Here is a 22,907-nt window from a genome sequence, read left to right as displayed (position 1 = left end):
CCCCCCCCCCCCCCCCCCCCGCTATATGTTTGTTAGGTGTTCCATACCTAAAAACAATGAAAGAAAAATCTAGCCTTTTTTTAATTTTTTTGAGCAGCTTGAGCCCTGAGATTTTTAAACCTTTTTTAGGACACAGTGTGCGCACCCAGTCTAACAAGATCTGCCAGCACAGTACTGAGTTAAAGCGGATCTTGGCTGCATCTGAGCACCACAAACCAAAAACACGGTTTATTTCATTTTTAAAATTCAAAGCAAATCCCCCCCCCCCCACATCCATCCATGTCTACGTGCTTTATTTTGTTGAAAAATCACTTTGAAAAACAGCCCCCTAGCCTTTCTGGCCAACTTGAGTAAGTGAAAATGATTCATGTAGCATTTACTCTTCCTGGAATCCATCTTCCCTTAGCTCAAGCATGCATGCAGGAGAGTGTCCTTAGCTGAGAAAACCCCTCCTCCTCCTCTCCTGAAGACTCCTGGGATGTTATGACCTCATTTGCCTAGGCAATAAACCAGGAAGAAACTGAAGAAAAAGTTTAAAACAAGTAAATATGATATACTTTCCTATCTATTTACTAATGCTAGCAGCATGAAAATTTTACAAAAAATCAATATTGATTGGGAGAGTGACGTTCCACTTTAATTATGGTAAACATTAGGCTAGCCATACAGACATTAAAGTGATTGTAAAGTCTTGTTTTTAAAAAACAAAAACAAACATGTTATACTTCCCTCTACTGTCCCTCTTTGCTGCTTCTGGCCCCTCCCTCCTATGGAGTGCCCCCTCAGCCAGCAGCTTTCTATGGGGGCACCCGAGCCGAGTCAGAGCTCCGTGTATCCATTCAGACACGTGTGCCCCGGCCTGGCCCCACCCCCTTTCTCACCTGATTGGCTGACTGACAGCCGCGGGAGCCAATGGCACAGCTGCTGTGTCTCAGCCAATCAGGAGGAGCGTCCCAGGCGGCTTAGACATCCGTGACAGGGCCACAGGTACATAATTAGGGGGTGCTGGGGAGGCTGCTACACAGAATGCATTAAGATAAAAAACCTTCTGCCTTTACTACTCCTTTAAGAGCCCTTTCAGAGTGACAGCGCAGGGGTATCGGCGGTAAATCGCTGCTAGTTTTAGCAGTGCTTTACTGTCGTTTTAGAGGTGCTTTTCATCCGCTAGCGGGGTGCTTTTAACCCCCGCTAGCGGCCGAATAAAGGGTTAAAAGTGCCCGCGATGCGACACTGCCCATTGATTTCAATGGGCAGGGGCACTCCTAAAGCGCCTCAAAGAAGCTGCTTGCAGGACTTTTTGTGACGTCCTGCCAACGCAGGGGCCTCAGTGTGGAAGCACTTTCACACTGGGATTGCAGATGAGGCATTTTTCAGATACTTTTACAGATCCTATTTTTAGCGCTAAAGCGCCTGAAAAATGCCCCCAGTGTGAAAGGGGTCTAATTGCTCTTGTTCAGTCTGCAGGCTAAATAATAGACATCTAGTAGATGGTATCCATCTACGCTAAACAGCTTAATAAAGGCACAGAATACCCACACTGATGAAGGTTTAGGCCAGGTTCACACCCATGCGAATTAGATGCGGGTTTCCCCGCATCCAATTCGCATAGCAGGAGAATGTGACCGGCTCCCTATGGAGCCGGTTCATATATCTCCGTTGCGGCTGCGGGGCTCACTGCACAAAAACGCTGTGTGTCTTTGGCTCAGTTTCAGGGCCGAATTCAGGCATAGATTCAGCCCTGATTCGTCCCTGAAACGGGGAACAGGGACCCACAGCGCTCCTGTGCGATCTGCAGCTAGTTCCAGTGTGAACCCGGCCTTAGACCTAAATAGCCCTGTATGGAAAGAGATCGGAGGGATTTGCTCCAGGGGAACCATAAAGGCAAGCAAAGGACCCCAGTTTGAGGCTCTGTGCACATTGGTGCGATGGGAGAACCCTGCGAATCCACTGCGGGTTTCCCGCATCGCATCCGACTCGCAGGCAGTTCACACTGCTATATGCGAACTGCTGGGAGTGTCAATAGAAGGATAATGACACCCCTAAATCAATTTGCATATCGCAGTGCGAATGGTCAGTTCGGACAGGAATTGGACCGCATGGGTGTGAACACCCATGCGATCTGATTCTGCTGCGGACCAAAAAAAAAAGGGTCCTGTGCGAGTTTGGTCCGAATGCGATGCAAATTCAGCCATACAATCTGTATGGCTGAGTTCGCATCTCACAGACATCGCATGTGATTTGTACTGCAGTGCGAATCGCATCCGATGTCGGACAGCGCAGTGGTGTGAACGGAGCCTGAAGACCGCTGGGCTAGGGCAATGCTGCATCTGACTAATAATCTCACCAGATCTGGAATTGGATCGGGTGATGTCATTACTGTGCGACTCGTTGTTCTCTTGCTGGAGAGGAAGCTGTACCCAATGACCTGCAGTGCAAGGGTCTTCCCTGCTTCTGCCTCCTCCATTCTCTGGATCTGTGCTTCCTCCACCTCACCTGCTTGGTAAGTCCCGTTAACGGGGAAAGATCAGAAGCCTATGGCCACCCTAAGGAAGTATCCGATATAAATAGCCCTGTATGGAAAGAAGAGAGATTAGAGGGATTTGGGATTCAAATTCGGATGGTTGGGAGCTGTGTTGCTAACTTCATGTTTGGTAGAACCCCTCCTTTTTTTTTCCTCCACTGCTCTCCCTTGCTAAGCATGATCATTATTATTATTATTATTATACAGGATTTATATAGCGCCAACAATTTGCGCAGCTCTTTACAACATTAGGGCAGACCGTACAGTATCAATACAGGAGGGATCAGAGGGCCCTGCTCGTTAGAGCTTACAATCTAGAGTCTATGATTCTACCACCAATATGAGAAGTTGATGCCTAGGCCGTTCACAGCAGTTCGCTTGACAATCTGTTTATATAGCCAAGCATCAGAGATTAGTTCTCAGCACTTTCCACCTCAGTCAGGCCCCATTCTCAGATGCCCGAGCGAGCACATTAGACGCCCCTCTCTCCTCCATGTTAGACAGGCAGAGAGAGAGGCTGGAGCCCAGGCTCTGAGTGATGCTGGAATGGTTTACACAATGAACCTTCAAGTCACAGATCATTAAAGTTGGTTCGATTTGTCTTCCACAATGTACACGGCTTGTTCCAGGATAGGTTCAGCTGGGCGTTGTCGGAGAGGCTTGTACAGAGGTCCTCGAGTTTGTTTGGCAGAAACGCTTTAGAAGCGAAGTGGCTGAACAGACTCGATGAAGACATCTTGCTGCTGTTACAGTAAAATATGTAGGAATTGAGGCAATTTGTGACTTTGGCGGCTTAGATTGCCGTCTCAGATGACTGTTTTGCAGGGAAGGTCCGTGTTGGGTTTCAGGGTCACAGGTTGGTGTTTGCCAGACTGCCAGAGCCTAGTTTGTGTGGATATTGGATAAGGTACCTGACACACTTGGAAGTCTTTCCTGCAGGGATGCCAATTTGCACACCGCTGGCGGTGATGTCATGACGTGGCTGTGACAGCAGACAACAGCAGGACGTTGGTTCCGGTGGCAGAGTAGAGTAAACGCTGCTTAAAGGTGGAAACTGGCTCTGTTGAGGTTTTACTGCCGTCGGCCTAAGTTTGTGTTTGTAGTGACGGGCAGCTGCCGCTCTGCTTCCTGCAAGAACTACAAGTCTCAGACTTTCCAACTAGGCAGCAGGTCGGTGTGCTGCTGTTTTAAAAACTTAAAGCTTAAATGTACTAAACCCTTTTTTTTTTTTTTTTTTTTTTACATTAACCACTTGATTACTGGGCACATACAACCCCCTTCCTGCCCAGGCCAATTTTCAGCTTTCAGCACTGTCACTCTTTGAATGATAATTGTGCGGTCATGTAACACTGTACCCATTTAAAAATTTCTTTTTTTTCTTTTTTTTTTCTTTCACACAAATGGAGCTTTCTTTCTTACTTTTGGTGGTATTTAATCACCACTGGGTTTTTTATTTTTTGCTAAACAAACAAGAGACCGGAAATTTTGAAAAAAAAACAAAAGTTTTCACAGTTTGTTATATAATTTTACAAACAGGTAATTTTGCTACCTAATGTGCACTGATGAGGCTGCACTGATGGGCTGCAGTAAAGGGCACTGAGAGGTGGTACTGGTGGGTACTGGTTAGCGGCACTGGTTAGGGGCACTGGTGGGCACTGGTTAGGGGCACTGGTGGGCACTGGTTAGGGGCACTGGTGGGCACTGGTTAGGAGCACTGGTGGGCACTGGTTAGGCGCACTGGTGGGCACTGGTTAGGAACACTGGTGGGCACTGGTTAGGAGCACTGGTGGGCACTGGTTAGGAGCACTGGTGGGCACTGGTTAGGAGCACTGGTGGGCACTGGTTAGGAGCACTGGTGGGCACTGGTTAGGAGCACTGGTGGGCACTGGTTAGCAGCACTGGTGGGCACTGGTTAGCAGCACTGGTGGGCACTGGTTAGCAGCACTGGTGGGCACTGGTTAGCAGCACTGGTGGGCACTGGTTAGCAGCACTGGTGGGCACTGGTTAGGAGCACTGGTGGGCACTGGTTAGGAACACTGGTGGGCACTGGTTAGGAGCACTGGTGGGCACTGGTTAGGAGCACTGGTGGGCACTGGTTAGGAGCACTGGTGGGCACTGGTTAGCAGCACTGGTGGGCACTGGTTAGCAGCACTGGTGGGCACTGGTTAGCAGCACTGGTGGGCACTGGTTAGCAGCACTGGTGGGCACTGGTTAGCAGCATTGTGTGGAACCATTGTCCTTTTGACAGGATCCGGTGATCGGCTTGTTGTTTTCTCCTCATGCTGTCAGTGTGAGGGGGAAAAAAAAAAAGCAGCTCATTACCGGCTTCTGTTTACATCATGTGATCAGCTGTCCATTGGCTGACAGCTGATCACGTGGTAAAGGGCCGGGATCGGCCCTTTACTTTGATCATTGGTAAGCTTATTTCCAAGGACTCCTGATCACAGAGCGTGCCAGCACGGGAGGACATCCATGTACGCCCTCCCAGCATTTTAAGCCCACGCTGTAGCTGGCTTTCGGCTATAGCGCGGGCTTCAAGCGCTGGTTAAAATAACAAACATGTTATACTTACCTGCTCTGTGTAATAGTTTTGTACAGAGCAGCCCCGATCCTCCTCTTCTCGGGTCTCACATCGGCGCTCCTGGCCCCTCCCTCCTGTGCTGGGTGCACCTACAGCAAGCAGCTTGCTGTAGGGGCACCTAAGCGGGCGCGCTTCTGAGCTGCGGCTCTGTGTGTCCATTCACACATGGAGCCGTGGCTCGGCCCGCCCCTCTTTCTCCTGATTGGCTCACTGGCTGTGATTGACAGCAGCAGGAGCCAATGGCTGCTGCTAAAATCCAATCAGGTGTGCAAGTCCTCAGAGAGCCAAGGTTTTCGTGGACAAAGCTGGATCGAGAGTGGGGGCTCAGGTAAGTATTGGGATACTTTTCATGATGGTACGTTTTTGAGGGTACTACTTAGGCAAAATTTGACATTTCTGGATTTTTCCCTTTCCCTTCACTCTGTCAATCAACATTGACATTTTTAATCCTTTTGCTGCAAAGATTTGTAAATTAGATAGGAAATTATATTTATATTATACTATACTATACTATACTATACTATACTATACTATACTATACTATACTATACTATACTATACTATACTATACTATACTATGTTATACTATACTATATATATAATACTTTATTATACTAATAAATATTATATTAGGAAAATATATATATATATATATATATCTACTTTTTTTTTAATTTCTTCAGTTACTTCCTGGTTTCTAGGCCTAGGCAAATTGTGTCATATACATCCCATGAGTCTTCAGTTAAGGAGGAGGAGTTTTTTCAGCTAAGCACACCCTCCTGCCTGCATGCTTCAACTAAGGGCAGATGAATTCCAGGAAGTAAATGCCAAAAAATCATCTGCCCTTACTCAAGATGGCTATGGCCAGAAAGGCTTGGGGAGTGTTTTTCAAATGGATTGTTTAGCAAAATGAAGCATGGAGACGTGGATGGACGGGGGGGGGGGGGGGGTGTGTTTGCTTTGAAAATTAAAAATGAATTAAATAGTGTTCTTGGTTTGTGGTGCACTTTAAAATAGCAAATCTTCACTTTTTGAGTTTAGGTCCACTTAATGTAATTTTTTTTTTTTTTTTTTTTTTTTTTATTCTCTGGACATTTTATGTTTTCGTATGCATATAAAATTTGCAGAATGCTAACTCATTCTATTTATTGAATTAGACCCATCTATGTGTCCACGGTGAGACCGCAGTCCAAGCATATAGTGGTCATTGTGGATCACGGAGCCTCAATCACAGAGACACAGCTGCAGATTGCCAAAGACGCTGCAAATATCATTCTAAACTCCATCGACGAGCATGATAAGGCAAGTGAAAAATTCAGCCGACAATCTTTTTAATGAAGCCAATTTAGAACAAGAACAAAGGTCTCAAAACTGTAAATCTTTTTTTGAAAGAGTGTTACATCTTGCAAATAAGTTATAAGCTCAATTTACAAAGTTTTAACACAAGGATTAGGACATTTTGGTCCCGTGATTGTACCCTGGTGTCAGCCTTTGTAAATAAAGACATCCCATCCTGAAATCAAATCTGGTTTTGTTCAGTGTATGTAAACATAGGGATGCAAAAAAATAAATAAAGGGCAGCTCACCTTTTAAGTGGAATCTTGTACATTGTTTAGTTTTTTTGTGATTTAGTTCCACTAAAATTTTTGGATCAGCTATGAAATTGCCTTCAAAATCAGCATCATTTTTAAAGCTTATCTAAACCCAAAAAACAGAAATGTAATGAAAATATTGTAGCTTACTATTATGTGGTGGCCGCTTTTTTATTTTTTCAAACTTTGTTTTCTTTTATGTTTACCTGGTGATACTGTGAATAACACACTTTTTATGTCCCTGGGTAGCTACGCTCGCTCTTCCATTGTATGTATGGAGGAACCCATGGTAGCCACCCAGGCTGGACTACAGACATACAGTGGGGCAAAAAAGTATTTAGTCAGCCACCAATTGTGCAAGTTCTCCCATTATAAAGATGAGAGAGGCCTGTAATTGTCATCATAGGTATACCTCAAGTATGAGAGACAAAATGTGGAAACAAATCCAGACAATCACATTGTCTGATTTTTGAAAGAATTTATTTGCAAATTATGGTGGAGAAAATGGAAGATATACAAGACCACTGATAATCTCCCTCGATCTGGGGCTCCACGCAAGATCTCACTCCGTGGGGTCAAAATGATCACAAGAACGGTGAGCAGAAGTCCCAGAACCACACGGGGGGAACCTAGTGAATGACCTGCAGAGAGCTGGGACCAACGTAACAAAGGCTACCATCAGTAACACACTATGCCGCCAGGGACTCAGATCCTGCAGTGCCAGACGTGTCCCCCTGCTTAAGCCAGTACATGTCCGGGCCCGTCTGAGGTTTGCTAGAGAGCATTTGGATGATCCAGAAGAGGATTGGGAGAATGTCATATGGTCAGATGAAACCAAAGTAGAACTGTTTGGTAGAAACACAACTTGTTGTGTTTGGAGGAGAGAGAATGCTGAGTTGCAACCAAAGAACACCATACCTACTGTGAAGCATGGGGGTGGCAACATCATGCTTTGGGGCTGTTTCTCTGCGAAGGGAACAGGACGACTGATCCGTGTACATGAAAGAATGAATGGGGCCATGTATCGTGAGATTTTAAGTGCAAACCTCCTCCCATCAGCAAGGGCTTTGAAGATGACACGTGGCTGGGTCTTTCAGCATGACAATGATCCCAAACACACCGCCCGGGCAACTAAGGAGTGGCTTCGTAAGAAGCATTTCAAGGTCCTAGCCAGTCTCCAGATCTCAACCCCATAGAAAACCTTTGGAGGGAATTGAAAGTCCGTGTTGCCCAACGACAGCCCCAAAACATCACCGCTCTAGAGGAGATCTGCATGGAGGAATGGGCCAACATACCAGCAACAGTGTGTGACAACCTTGTGAAGACTTACAGAAAACGTCTGACCTCTGTCATTGCCAATGAAGGATATATAACAAAGTATTGAGATGAACTTTTGATATTGACCAAATACTTATTTTCCACCATAATTTGCAAATAAATTCTTTCAAAAATCAGACAATGTGATTGTCTGGATTTGTTTCCACATTCTGTCTCTCATAGTTGAGGTATACCTATGATGACAATTACAGGCCTCTCTCATCTTTTTAAGTGGGAGAACTTGCACAATTGGTGGCTGACGAAATACTTTTTTGCCCCACTGTACATGTCTGCCTTTTGTTCATCTCCATTACACGGGGATGGGGAGATTAGCAGTTTGCAGAAGTAAAATAAATTTTTTTTTTGCTTTCAGTTCAGGTTATGGAAAGTGATAAGGCACAGTATTTTTGACAGGTAATTTTGTACTTGCTGAAAATGTTCCTAGCCTGAAAAAAGAAAAGTAATGCAGCCACAACATCCAAAGATGGGTACAAGTGATTAACAAACCTTTTGTTTTTTGTCTTTTTAACATAGAGAAGGCCTGATCCTCCTCTTCTGGGGTTCCCCACTGGCGCTCCTGGCTCCTTTTTTTTTGCAAGTGCCCCCATAGGAATCCGCTTCCCATGGGGGGCACTCATGTGGGCTCGCTCCCGAGCCACCCTGTCTACGTCCTTGACACAGACAGGGCAGCTCGGCAATGAACCCCCGCTCCCTCATCACAGATTTTGATTGTCGGCAGCGGGAGCCTATAGTTCCCACTGCTATCAATCCGCCCAGCGAGGAGGGACAAAGCTGGGAGAGCCGCAGCCCTCATGCACAGCGCTGGATCGAGATCAGCTCAGGTAAGTATAAGGAGGGTTCAGGGGGGTTCCGTGACACAGGTTTTGTACCTTAGGGCCTGTTTGCGCCACATTCAGTCCAGTGTGTTTTTTTTTTTTTTTTTCTACATCAAAAACGCATGGGAAGTAGGATATATGGTTTTCAATGGCATAGTTCACCCCAGTGCAGTCAGTTCTAGTGCGTTCCAGTAAAAAAAAGTAAAACATGCCTGATATTTTTCTGCACTGGACTGTACTGGAACGTGGTAAAATTCATCAAAAACACACCGGATTTCTCCAAAAACACACTGGAACGCACATGTCCTTATTTTAGGTCAAGAGGAAAAAATGGGGGGGGGGGGGATGCACTGGACTGCATCAAAAACGCATCAAAATTGCGTTTTTGCAGAAAATCATCTGGAACGCGTCTGGACTGCGTTTCTATGGCGTGAACGGGCCCCAGGATTAAGGTTAAAAAAAGCCTTAAGGGCCAGTTCTTACCATAGTAACGCAGTTCGGATGCCTTCCGGATGCGTTTCTGCATGTGCGTTTTTGATGCAGTCCAGTGCATTTCTCCCTTAACCTCAGGTGCGTTTTCGATGCATTTTACCACATTCCAGTACAGTCCACTGCAGCAACAGTGCAGCATTCTCAATTTTTTTTTTTTATTTCTGGAACAGGAAAGCCCTGGAACTGACTGCACTGGTATGAAGTATGCCATTGGAAACCACATAACCTACTTTCCATGCGTTTTTGATGCAGAAAAAAAAAAACGCACTGGACTGCATGTGGTGTGAACGGGCCCTTAGGGTTTAGAACCACTTTAAGCTGCAATAACGTTACATTTTTGTTGTTGAGTTTAGTTATGCTTTTTGGACATCTTCATTGGCTCTTCTTTTTTTTTTTTTTTTTTTTTCTAAATCTGAAAACAAATGACAATATCCCATTTGTCCGATAACTTCTTACTTAAACTCAGTGAATGAATTTTATCTACAAACTGAGCCAGTCAATGATTTATAAAGTTACTCTGCATTCAGGGCATAAAATAATTATAGTGTATTTAAAAATGTATAGAATTGTGTTTTAAACTGTATATAAAGCCATAACTATTATTAATGTGCAGCGAGGGATCGGAGTCCACATTAGATTTTTAATGCTGCCTGGGTACCCACTAAGGCCTCATGTACACGGCGGCTGGTAAACGGACGTTTAGGAGCAGTTGGGCATTTTTTTTCAGCTGCTCCTGAACTCTCCTCTATGTTATCTTATCAGTACATGTACACAGGGGCGTTTATAGTCATTTCTAGGCAGTTGCGTTTAGAGGCTTTTTTTGGAGCCCAAAAAAAAAATGCGTTCAGAAGCTGTGTTTAGAGGCATTTCAAACGCCAAAACGTGGCTAAACGCGGTAACTCGAATGTTTTTTTTTCAAACGCTTTACATGCCGCGCTAGACGTAAGTGCGGCATGTTAAACGTGGCTAAACTGTTTTAGATGCCAGTTTCTAGCTGTCAAGTTAAATCGTTCAGGAGAGTTGAACAACGTCCTGTGTACATGAAGCCTAATGCCCCATACACACGATCGGAAATGCCGCCAGCCGCCAGCAAAACTCTGATGAGAGCTTTTGGTCTGAAATTCCGACCGTGCGTATGGCTCCATCGTACTTTTGCTGGCGGCATTTCCGCCAGCAAAAGATTGAGAGCAGGTTCTCTATTTTTCGGACGGAAAAAGTTCCTATTGGAAATTCCGATCGTCTGTAGCAGTTCTGATGCGCAAAATTCCTAAGCATGCTCGGAAACAATTCGACCCATGCTCAGAAGCATTGAACTTAATTTTCTCGGCTCGTCGTAGTGTTGTACGTCACACCGTGTTCTTGACGGTCGAAAGTTCAGAGAACTTTTGTGTGACCGTGTGTATGCAAGCCAAGCTTGAGCGGAAACCATCCAAAGTTTTTCTGACGGAAATTCCGATCGTGTGTACGCGGCATAAGGGAGATTTACTGTCACCATTTATCCTGGTAACAATCGCCAATGGGAATGGAAGTGAGGGAAAATACTAAAATGCGAGTTGTCACAAACAAAAATTAGAGATACTTTTTGTGTCCAAATTCTCCTAAAAGGGATTTGTCCCAATTGCCTCTAACTTCCTGTTGTGTGTTCAGGACAGGAAGTGAAGAGAAATCTTACCGATAGGAAACAGGTTTTAACCACCTCAGCCTCATATTGTAAAACAAAAAGGCTATGATTAGTGCAGATCACAGGCAAAATGCACAGAACCAGTCAGAGTGTCTCTGTGCCATGTGATCAATGTACAGGAAGTCTCCGGGTTGCAAACAAGATCCGTTCTGTAAGTTTGTTCTTAAGTTGAATTTGTATGCAAGGTGGAACAGCTACATTTTTTAAGTGCAACTCCAGCCAAAAAATTATTTTTAGGTGGCATAGGGAAGGGTTAACGTCTATTTTGCTGTCTGTGCCCCTGTTCAGAAGATTTCACATCACTTTTAATCCCTGTGACAGTTGGACTTTGAAAAAATTTGGGTTGTCATGGAAACAAGGATTGGTGATAAAGCTTCGATGGAGATACCTTTTTCCCATAATAACTCTTACAGGAGTGAATTTCCCTTCCTATGGGGTAGATATCCTCTCCATTCCTGTTGTCTTGCTCCATTTCTAAGTATGAGCCGGATGTATGTAACTCGGGGACTGCCTGTAATGGCAAATCATCAAACGTAAACAGTGTTGGTGTTTATATTCTGAGGACCCTCCTCTTCCTATCACAACAAAAGGAGGGAAATATAGATTTTATCAATGAAGGATTTAAAGTGATACTAAAGTCGTTTTTTTATTTCGTTTAAAAATAACAAAAATGTTATACTTACCTGCTCTGTGTAATGGTTTTGCACAGAGCAGCCCAGATCCTCCTCAGGTCCCTCTTCGGTGCTCCTGGCCCCTCCCTCCTGCCGAGTGCCCCCCACAGCAAGCAGTTTGCTATGGGGGCACCCAGGCCGCTGCTGTGCGTGTGTCCATTCAGACACGGAGCCACAGCTCGGCTCCGTCCCTCTTATCTCTCTCCTCATTGGATCACTGACTTTGACCGCAGCAGGAGCCAGTGGTGCCTGCTGCTTTCTCAGCTAATGAGGAGGGAGAGTCCCGGACAGCCAAGACTCTCGTGCAACATCGCTGGATCGATATGGGGCTCAGGTAAGTATTAGAGGGGGGACTGCTGCACACAGAAGGTTTCTTTTAAAGATGTTGTAAATAAAAAAAATTTAAAAAAGAGAAAAAAAAAACATGCAAGACAAAGACATAATGGGCTAGTTAGTATGTATCGCATACTAGCTCATTATGAAATACTTACCTTAGAACAAAGCCATCCAGCGGCGCCCGCACATCGCTGAGACGACTGACGTCTTTCCCCGAGTTACTTCCGGTATTGAGAGCTCCGGCGCTGTGACTGGCCAGAGCCGCGATGACATCACTACCGCACATGCACGTGGGAGTCGCCGTTCACGGCACAGGGCTTGGAAGGAACGGCACCCATGGCCATTCCTTCAGAGCACATGTGCCAGTGATGTCACTGGCTTGCATGTAATGTAAACATGTCCTAAACGGGACACGTTTAGGACATATTTACACTACCTATGGGCAGGGGCGTTGCTAGGTCTACAAAAGATCTGGGGCTAGAGCCCATAGCAACGTAGTAAAGAAAGTCATACGTTTGGGTGGGCATGCACATGTATATAATATACGTGTGTGTGTGTATATATCCCCAGAGAGCCCCCCCTTACATCAGGGTCCCCAGGGAGCCCCTTCTTAATTAGGATCCGCAGAGAGCCTCCCCCTTGCATCAGGGTTCCCAGAGAGCCTCCCCCTTGCATCAGGGTTCCCAGAGAGCCTCCCCCTTGCATCAGGGTTCCCAGAGAGCCTCCCCCTTGCATCAGGGTTCCCAGAGAGCCTCCCCCTTGCATCAGGGTTCCCAGAGAGCCTCCCCCTTGCATCAGGGTTCCCAGAGAGCCTCCCCCTTGCATCAGGGTTCCCAGAGAGCCTCCCCCTTGCATCAGGGTTCCCAGAGAGCCTCCCCCTTGCATCAGGGTTCCCAGAGAGCCTCCCCCTTGCATCAGGGTTCCCAGAGAGCCTCCCCCTTGCATCAGGGTTCCCAGAGAGCCTCCCCCTTGCATCAGGGTTCCCAGAGAGCCTCCCCCTTGCATCAGGGTTCCCAGAGAGCCTCCGACTTAAATCAGGGTCCCCAGAGAGCCCCCTTTGCATCAGGGTTCCCAGAGAGCCTCTCCCTTAATCCAGGGTCCCCAGAGAGCCTCCCCCATGCATCAGGGTCCCCAGAGAGCCTCCGACTTAAATCAGGGTCCCCAGAGAGCCCCCTTTGCATCAGGGTTCCCAGAGAGCCTCTCCCTTAAACCAGGGTCCCCAGAGAGCCTCCCCCATGCATCAGGGTCCCCAGAGAGCCTCCCCTTCCCTTGGGGACCCCTACATTGACTCGGGGCTATGGGCCCGAGATTCGGGGCTATAGCCCCAAAAGCCACCCCCTAGCGACGCCACTGCCTATGGGTAAGCCTTATGGCTTACCCATAGGTAAATGTCTGCAGAGGAAGTTTACTTCCTCTTTAATGAATAGAATGCTTTAAGATAACAAAAACCTTCTTACTTTAGGTTTGAATCAAGGGTAGGCAGCTTTAGATTCAAGGTGAAGGGTTCAAGGGGTTGTAAAGCCTTAAGGTTTTTCACCTTAATGCAGTCTATGCATTAAGGTGAAAAACCTTCTGTGCTGCAACTCCCCCCCCTTCCTTTTTTTGGACAGATTGTCAATCAAAAGCTGTGAAATGGGAGCGGGGGGGGAGGGGGGTCGAGTCCAGCTGTCTGTGTCAATGAACGCATCGGCTGGACTCGGGAGCAAGCCTGCACGGGTGCCCCCATGGAAAGCGGCTTTTCTCATGAAAAGCTGCTCTCCATGGGGGGGCACCCGATGAAGAGGAGGTGGCCTGGAGCGCCGGCGGGGGGGACCCCAGAAGAAGAGGATAGGGGCTGCTCTGTGCAAAACCATTGCACTATCCCAGCACTGAAAAATGGCCTGGTAATGAAGGGTTATATACAGGCTGGTACTCAAGTGGTTAACCGTTCACTACCTTATCCAAAAATGAGAAAATGGGGGGGGGGGGGGATGTTTTTTGGGGTATTGTGAAGGATTTGACTACTTGTAATTTTGCCCAATGTGCACTGTGAACTCTACTTGACCACTTACCTTGTAAATGGTTTAATTTAATGAGCCCATCAGGCAGCGCATTTTAAGAGAGGCCTTAGAGTGGTACAATAGGAAAACATAAGGTTTGAAGTATCGTATTTTATAATTGAGTGGCAGAAGCACTGCAAAGACAGAAAAGCATGTTTTAATCATTTTGGGAGCTCAGTCAAGTAAAATAGTTGCTAAATAAATAGCAGAAGAAATATTTGGGGATAGATTCACTATTTGGCAAGAGAACGTGGAGCGTCGGACATCTGTACTCTGAATTTATTCTAGAAATAATACGGAGAGTCTCCAAAAATATTCCTCTGGCAATTGGGTGTAAAGAACAATCACAGGCTGCAAGATAAATGTTTTTACAGGGCCGTCCAAGCAGTCGTGAGCCTGTCCCGTCAGATCTTAAAGTGCATCTGTGGCATATAAAGCTCTGCCGTGGATAGATGAAATCCTGATTTTCATTTAAGGGAGACTGTAGTCTTTGTATTTTCTGTCGCTTTCTGTCTTTTTTTTTTTTTTTTCCTTTCGAACTATCTTCATGCTTCAGAAAAGTATGAATTGTTTTTGTCCCCTCTCACCTTGACTGTATTATTAATGATGGGTCATCTTTAACATGGGAATCTTTCTGCCTCCCCTCCAGATTTCTGTCCTGACGGTGGCTGACGTGGTGAGGACCTGCTCCCTGGATCAGTGCTATAAGACATTTCTGTCCCCGGCCACCAGTGAGACCAAGAGAGAGATGGCCAGCTTCCTGGCCAGTACAAAGTCCTCGGACAGCCCCACTCAGCACGCCCACGGCTTCCAGAAAGCTTTCCAGCTGATCAAAAGCACCAACAATGGCACAAGGATTCAGCCAAGTAAGATGAATTTTTATTTATTTATTTTTTTTCCTAGTTTTGGCTTAGAGTGGGGATTGCTACAAAGACTCTCATTTTTTTTGTTTGTTTGCTGTTTGTGTGCCTTTTGGGCAGATTTCTCCTCACTACCTGTCCTGAGGACTCAACAAAATGTAAGGGGTGTGCTCTCCAAAGTGAGGGGACTTGGCTACTTTTGGCTTCAATACTTAGTCACCGATCCAGAGTAAAGCTGGGCATAGATAGGGTTAGTACCCTTAAACGTTTGGGAATCCAGGTTTCTAGAGCCATAGTTGATTACATTTCTCTGAATGGGGAGCCTCTTTTCCCATTGATCAAATGCAAAACACAGACATGGGCGAAATTGCCAATGGGAGTGATGGGCTGAATGGGTCTTGTAAAAATGATATTGCCTAAAATTTGTATGTGCTTTGGCATCCCCCAGTCTATATTCCACTTGGATACTTCAAAACTATGGACACTTTGCTGCAATCTTTTTTTGGGGGGCCAGTAGGCACAAACTGTCCTGAAATGTTCTCCAAAACCCAACTTTCTTAGGAGGCCTTGCTGTTCCTGCTTTTGGATCTCGTTACCTGGCGGCACAGCTTTCCCATTTTTATCACATTGATAAATATGACAAACAAAGATATCTCTCCCTGGTCTGCAGTCATGTGGGTTCACAACTCCCACATCCGTTCTGTGATGTGCTGCGTGGCCTGAACGGTTCTCCGGCATTTCCGAGCAGCTCTGACCTTCTATTCCAGCACAAGAGGATCTGGGACTTGCCAATATCCAGAATGAACTGTCCTGAATTTCATAGTAACGCACCGTTGTGGTATGATAAACTTGTACCTGAACTCCTCCAGATACCTGATCCTACAATCTGGATATCCCGAGGAGTATACCTACTATCTCATGTTCTTAAGATTGGTAAAATTTCGGAACCCTGACGTCCTCCCTTCCCATGTACTCTTACTTATTATTTCTTATTATTTTCCTTTTTTCTTTTACAGATTATTTTCTTTTTCTATTTAATCCTTTACATATAATATTTGTTACCAACAGGTAATTTTACTTAATGGAAGTTATCATTAATATTGATAGTCACAAAACATAGCATTAAATATATCTATGTTAATAATACTTTATTGAGCTTTCCATATTTTCAACCAAACATAATATATCTATATATGACAACCTAATATTTAGTTAACATGCAGAAGGATTATTACAATTCCTTGATCATAATAGACTTCCTCAAAATGAATCCTTTCTTTAACAGTCATAAATCCAGAGTAATATCTTTACCTGTATTCTCTGTATTATAGCAAAATATTGCTGTATTATAGAATAATAATCCAAAAATATTGTCAGATATATTGTAATTGTTGTTATTACAAATAAAAAATTGAGAACGAAAAAAGAATGGTAAAATCAAGACGTTTGCCCAATTAAAAGTAGGGTTTACTCTCCTGAACCATATACTATTTCGCTTTTTCCAAGAACGACATGCACTACACACCCAATTTGCAGGTACTTTACCCAGCTTTGCTCTCCCTGGATGTTCTAGATGTGATAAGAAGTAATGAATCACGCAAACTTATATCTATTTATTTAAGACCTGATCATTCCTCCAGCTGCGACCCAACTTGCTTATTCTGTTAAGACTAGATGGGTGGATGAGGTTGGAGATGTGAATGATGAGGAATGGAGCGAAGTACTGGAGACCTGTAAACTAATGTCTCTTAAAAAATGTCTGATAGACTTACACAAGTATATATCACACACACACAGCATATTTAACTCCAGACTGGCTGGCCATGACCTATCCTTTTTCGCAACTCCATATGCCCTAAGTGTTTGATCTCCACTGGCACCTTTGGGCACCTTCTCTGGCATTGTCCTCGCATCCACGGGCTCTGGGCACAAGTCGTTCAGTTCCTTCATGACCAGATAGGCTCACTGGTGACAATGGACCCCAGGCAATGTCTTTTGGGCTTCTTTCCTTGACACCGATATGGATAAGCGCACACTCAAATTTTTGGGGCTAGAAAGGTCATAGCGCGTTGTTGGATTCAAGCCGTAACTCCGACTCTTGCTGTCTGTCTCGTTGAAATAAACAACACCTTACCATACAAAAACGTTATCTATGTCAATAGGGGATGCCCGGGCAAATATAATAAAATATGGGATAAGTGGTTACAATCATCATCGACTTGTGTTTCATAAATCTGCCGTTTTATACCCGCTGACATCAAGTACTTACTCTAGGTCCGTTGCCAAGGGTTTTAAGGATATTGGTTCCGTAGCATAACTAGATTATCTGAGACTTGATTCCCCGGGCAAACGTATAGCATATGGCGTATTTTTTTACTTTGATCAAGAGAATCATTTTTCCTACTTTGTTTTTTTTCTTCTCTGATTTTGCATGCAACATATTGACGATAATCTAAAGAAAAGGTTGTCACCAGGCTTTTCCTTTTTTTGTTTTTTTTTTTTTTTTTTTCTTGGGTTGCAAATCCTTGTTTATCCATATCCTATGTATAAAATGTTCTTTACAGTAATATTTTGTACAAAACTAATTTTTGTTTCTAATTAAAATGAAAAAAAAAAGCCAGCCATAGATGGATCGAAAATGGGCTGGTACAGCAGTGACCGGCCGAATTTTGTTCCATGTGTTGGCTGCTCCTCTTCGACAGAAGCAAGACTAACAATCGACTTCTGTTGAATAGGAATGTTGGAAAGTTTTTCTCGATCAGTTGCTGCAGCTGCTGATCAGTCTATTTTGACAGCGGATGGAGTCCCACTGTCAGAATATAGCAGGGATATGCAATTAGCGGACCTCCAGCTGTTGCAAAACTACAAGTCCCATCATGCCTCTGCCTCTGGGATGTCATGCTTGTGGCTGTCAGAGTCTTGCTATGCCTCATGGGACTTGTAGTTCTGCAACAGCTGGAGGTCCTCTAATTGCATATCTCTGGAATATAGTGTCTCAGCGGGGAAGGATTCATCTATCCACCTTTTGTGTGTGGGTGGAGGAATCTGTTAGATTTTTTTTCATTGAAGCCCGCTGGCTGAACAAAAAAAAAAAAAGATCCATTTATGGGCCAGCTTAAGTATACAGCAAGTAAAGTAAAGGTTAACTGACTGGAGATCTGCTGCATACTTGTTCTAGGTTGGTCGGTGATTTGTCAGAAAATACTGAATCCAGGGGGTGGTATGACAGCCATGAAGCCAGCATGTTCAGAAGGTCGTAAGCAGTGGCAGCCTTTCTGGCCTGATGGGCTTTCTTTAACTGCTTGTTGTCCACCCTGTAGCAGTTTTACTACTACAGGGTGGCAGCTGTGCGCAGGATCCCCTATAGATAGAGATATAGATATATATATATATAGATAGAGATATATATATATATATATATATATATATATCTCTATGTGTGTGTGTGTGAGATCTGGCACTTCCGTGTAGGGGAACGCGCATGCGTGCTGTTGGCTGCCCGCTTCCACTGTGATTACACACAGCGGAAGCCGATCGGCGGGTGCTGGGCACTGGATGACCGCCGGCACCCACCGATCGTGAGGCAGAGACACACAACTGAGATCTGCCTATGTAAACAAGGCAGATCTCAGTTCTGACAGGGCGAGAAGAGATGTATTTTGTGTCCCTGCAAAGCAGAGAATAAATTCCATGTCTTCCCCTAGTAAAAGCGTTTCAATCAGTATAGTAAAACACTGGTTAGGCACATACCTATACAGTGACGGTGCATATTTTTAACCCTGATCACTGTAAAAAAAACCACAAAAAAACACAAAAAAACGCAGAGGTGATCAAATACTACCAAATTTATTTGTAGTTTTATATTTGTTATCTATTTGTGGGAAAAAAAAGGACATAAGTTTTATTTGGGTACAGCGTCGCATGACCGCGCAATTAAAGTAACACAGTGCCGTATCGGTAAAAATGGCCTGGTCATGATGGGGGTAAATCTTCCTGCAGTCAAGTGGTTAAAGCCATAACTCTTGATTCTGGGCACTATTTTCCCTCTGCATGGGGCCAGTGCTGCCCTGTTTCACCTCTTTTCCACTGGCTGCCCCTTTCCAGGTTGTATGACACCCCCGGCATATTCGGCCCATTTCCCCTGACCCCAGGCTTTCTTGGACACAACCTTGTGGAGATTAAAGACCCCATACACACTATTAGATTTTCTGTAGATTTTTGTCTTCAGATTTACCAAAACCATGTATTGCAAGGGCCTGCCTGATTGCATACAAATTGAAACTCTTAAGATTTGACCTCCATATTATATGGTTTTGGTAAATCTGAAGACAAAAAAATCTGCAGAAAATCTAATAGTGTGTATGGGGGTCTAAGAGACTTCCTAATAGTAAACACACAAATATCTCCTACCAAAGTCTGAGCCTGCTCGCTATTGATGCCTCCCAGGAAGCTGCCTCTTGTGTAGCTGGGGGGGGGGAGCAGGGAAAGGTTCCGACCTCCGGTGAGAAATTTATACCTCGCAGGAAAAATAATCTTCCGTTGGTTTGTCAGACTGACAACAAGTTTATGAAGTCGGCATGCAGACGATTCCTGATGTGGTGTGTGCAGAAAGGTACACAGGATCCTGAGCTGGCACACAATGAAAGCAGATTGGAATTTATTACTTCCCTGTGGTTGCATCAGGAGCAGAATGTAAAAGTGGCGTTAAAGTGACAGTCCAATTTTTTTTTTTTTTTTTGTGGAAATGAAGACGTTAAACTACCCAACTGCTTCTTACATCTCTTATAGATTGCAGTGGGGAGATCCGAGCTTAAAATATATGTTAAGGAACAGCTATCATTATACGTATTTATACGGCTTCAGCACCCCACTATGTATGACATTTTCACTGCCTTCTTTTGGTGTTTCATGTCCTTGGTTGGGGTGGACTTCTCCTATTGGTTGTCCAGTGGCAGGGTCCTCTCAAGCTTGAGAAGTGACGTCTGTACAGATAGGTCAGTGCTGGCACAGGCTGCATCACTTTGATCACCAGTCGGCACACCCAAAGGAAAATGGATGGTGGACATGGTTGAGTATAACATAGAACCTGGTGGAACTTCTGCGCTACCCTAAATAATTGACACTACGTGATAAACTCTAGTCAGTAATATAAAGAACGTAAAAAAAATACAAAGAGCAGATAAGGGGTGCAAACCAACAAGGTGTGTTACCGGCGCGAAACTCAAAATATAAAACTCATCAATCCTAGTTTGCTGCAATCATTGGGTAGGTTTATATGATTGCAGATAAAGGGTGCTGCTCACATCTAAAGGCGTTCCGGCAAGTGTGAATAAACCGTTTAAAATATATCACGCGGGACTCCCTTAAAGCAGACCTTTTTTCATTTTTTTCATTTTTTTTTTTTCTGCCAGTAAATACCTTATACTAGGGATCACCAAACTACGGCCCTCCAGCTGTTGTGGAACTACACGTCCCATGAAGCATTGTAAAATTCTGACATTCACAGACATGACAAGGCATGATGGGAATTGTAGTTCCTGAACAACTGGAGGGCCGTAGTTTGAAGACCCCTGCCTTATACAGTCCACTTCCTGTTTCTTGTCTGGTAAGGCTTATGACATCATGCGCAGCTTTTTCACTCTGGTAAGCGTTTGCCAGGAAGGGAGGAGGGATGAGTCATAAGAGTGCCAATGAGAGCTGCAGAGCTGGAGCTGTGCCTCTGTGTAAATCCCAGGAAGTGAACAGGCAGCAGCTTCAGCTGCCCACAGTTAAAATGGATGCAGCCAGACTCGGTGGAGGGAGATTTCTGCAGCATATTTGGCAAGTACAGAATCACAGTATATATAAAATAATATGCAAAGTGGTTGGAGGGAAGCTTCAGAATGGCAAAGATGTTTTTTTTTTTTTATTACAAATTATGTGAGCAGATTGCAGTTCCTCTTTAAAGCGGAGTTCCACACAAAAATGGAACTTCCGCTATTTGGAATCCCCATCCCCCCCGGTGTCACATTTGGCACCTTTCAGGGGGGAGGAGGGAGCAGATACCTGTCTAATACAGGTATTTTGCACCCACTACCGGGCATTAGATACAAGTGCCACCCGCGGGTATCTACGCCACTACTTGTCCCCCTCCCCCCCGCTGTCTGCTGGGAGACACATGGGTCCCAGGAGACAGCAGGGACCAGTGGTCACAGCAAGTCGCGCATGCACAGTAGGTAACCAGGAAGTGAAGCCGAAGATGGCGGCGGCAGCACCCAAGAGCCGAGGAACAGATCGGCTTCGGGTGCCGACATCGCGGGCGCCCTGGACAGGTAAGTGTCCTTATTTTAAAAGTCAGTAGCTGCTGACTTTAAAAAAAAAAAAAAATTGGCGGAACTCTGCTTTAAGTGCCATAAAATAAAGAATATTGATATTCTATGTGCAAACAAAACAATATTCAATGGGCAAACAAGCAATAAATATATAAAATTAGATAGAACATACTTCCTTAGTCCTTAGTAAAAGAAACATCCAAAATCCTGTGATAATGCATATAGTCCCACAGTAAACGGAATATGGAAATGACATTATTTTAGTAAATATAAACTGCTAAATATCTTTTCTCTTCAGCAGTATATAGCAGTCTTGTGCTTTCTATCAGTGTTCAGCAGTGACTGGTTAAAGCTTGTAGGAGGAGTTTCCATTCTCCCCTGATTGTCCTATGAGGCTGCAGGACCCTTGACCCTAGCCCCCCCTCCCCCCCCCCCCCTGGACAGTGCTGATTGGCCCTGTGCTGATCACATGCACCCTCCCAAGAAAAAAGAAAACTCTTCAGCAATACACACCAAACTGAGCATGTGCAGCTTGCCCCCAAGGCTCTGTTCTGTCAGCAGATAGATTGGGGATGGTGGAAGACGGGGAGGATCAGAGAAGACAGAATCAAACAGCCTTTTTTTTTTTACACAATGCAGGGGATTAACCCCTTAGGTTCCACATTGAGTATAACAAGCATGCTTTACTGCATATACAGACTGATTTCACTGTTGTGGGTTTAGTAACACTTTAAGGGAGCGCTGCATGATATACTTTAAAATAGTTGCGTACTTGTGCAGAAGTGAGCTTTAACACGCAGTGTACAGGAATAAAATATACCAAGTCACATTAGACTTTGTGAATTGACTGTTGCAGGAAAAACTTTGCTGTATTCTGTTACTTTTACCTGAAGGAACGGATGTGACAAGCCAAAGGCAAAATCTCATTGTTCATTCGGCAGATCTGTTATGTTATATCCTGAATTTCTGCTGTGTTTTTGGCACGGAACACAAAACAGGAACACGCCAACTCTTTTCCATTTTCAACTGTTTTCATTTTAGGAAGTAAAAAAAAAAAAAAAAAAATCCATATTTGGCAGGAGGTTTTGTTACAGTATATAAATGCTCACGGTAATTGATGGTTATTTGGATGAACATTGCGCTTACCTTTCAGTCTTATTTTACTCGTTAAACTCCTCATTTGAGTGATTTATCATGTGTCACATTTTCTGTTATGGAAATTTACATGTATGGGTTTTTTTTTTTCGGTAAACACAAGGAAACGTTTGTAAAGGTTAGCTTGCCTTTCTAAAGGGAGCATATTGCTATGGGGGGGGTGCGGTTTTAACTCGTTTGCAAGCCTTCTTTAGTTAATTCGCAGCCACGGAGCCAGCATGCAGCCAGTGAAGTGCCAGGACCTGCATGCTTGTTTCGGGTCATTGACTCCATAGGTGGTGAAGAAAGATGAAGGATGACATCCTTGTATCCAGAACAAGTCAGCATGTGAGGACGGGAAATATAACATTGCTCAGCACAGAGTTGAAGTAGATTTAAACCCAATAACTAAAATCTCACATATACAGTGGGGACGGAAAGTATTCAGACCCCCTTACATTTTTCATTCTTTTTGTTATATAGCAGCCATTTGCTAAAATCATTTAAGTTCATTTTTTTCCTCATTAATGTACACA

The 22,907-nt window shown here is 44.5% G+C and overlaps 1 protein-coding gene across 1 annotated transcript in view; it reads left to right on the top strand.

Annotated features, from left to right (window-relative positions):
• Positions 1-22,907, top strand: part of CACHD1 (cache domain containing 1) — a 232,806-nt gene that overhangs the window by 142,768 nt on the left and 67,131 nt on the right. The window contains exons 6-7 of the mRNA XM_073593807.1: positions 6,260-6,404; positions 14,716-14,932. Coding sequence (XP_073449908.1) covers positions 6,260-6,404; positions 14,716-14,932 — 362 coding nt within the window. The remainder of the gene's footprint in view (positions 1-6,259; positions 6,405-14,715; positions 14,933-22,907) is intronic.

This window comes from Aquarana catesbeiana, linkage group LG07, assembly GCF_042186555.1.
Source record: "Aquarana catesbeiana isolate 2022-GZ linkage group LG07, ASM4218655v1, whole genome shotgun sequence".
NCBI lineage: Eukaryota > Metazoa > Chordata > Amphibia > Anura > Ranidae > Aquarana > Aquarana catesbeiana.
This window is presented reverse-complemented; position numbering and strand designations above follow the sequence as displayed.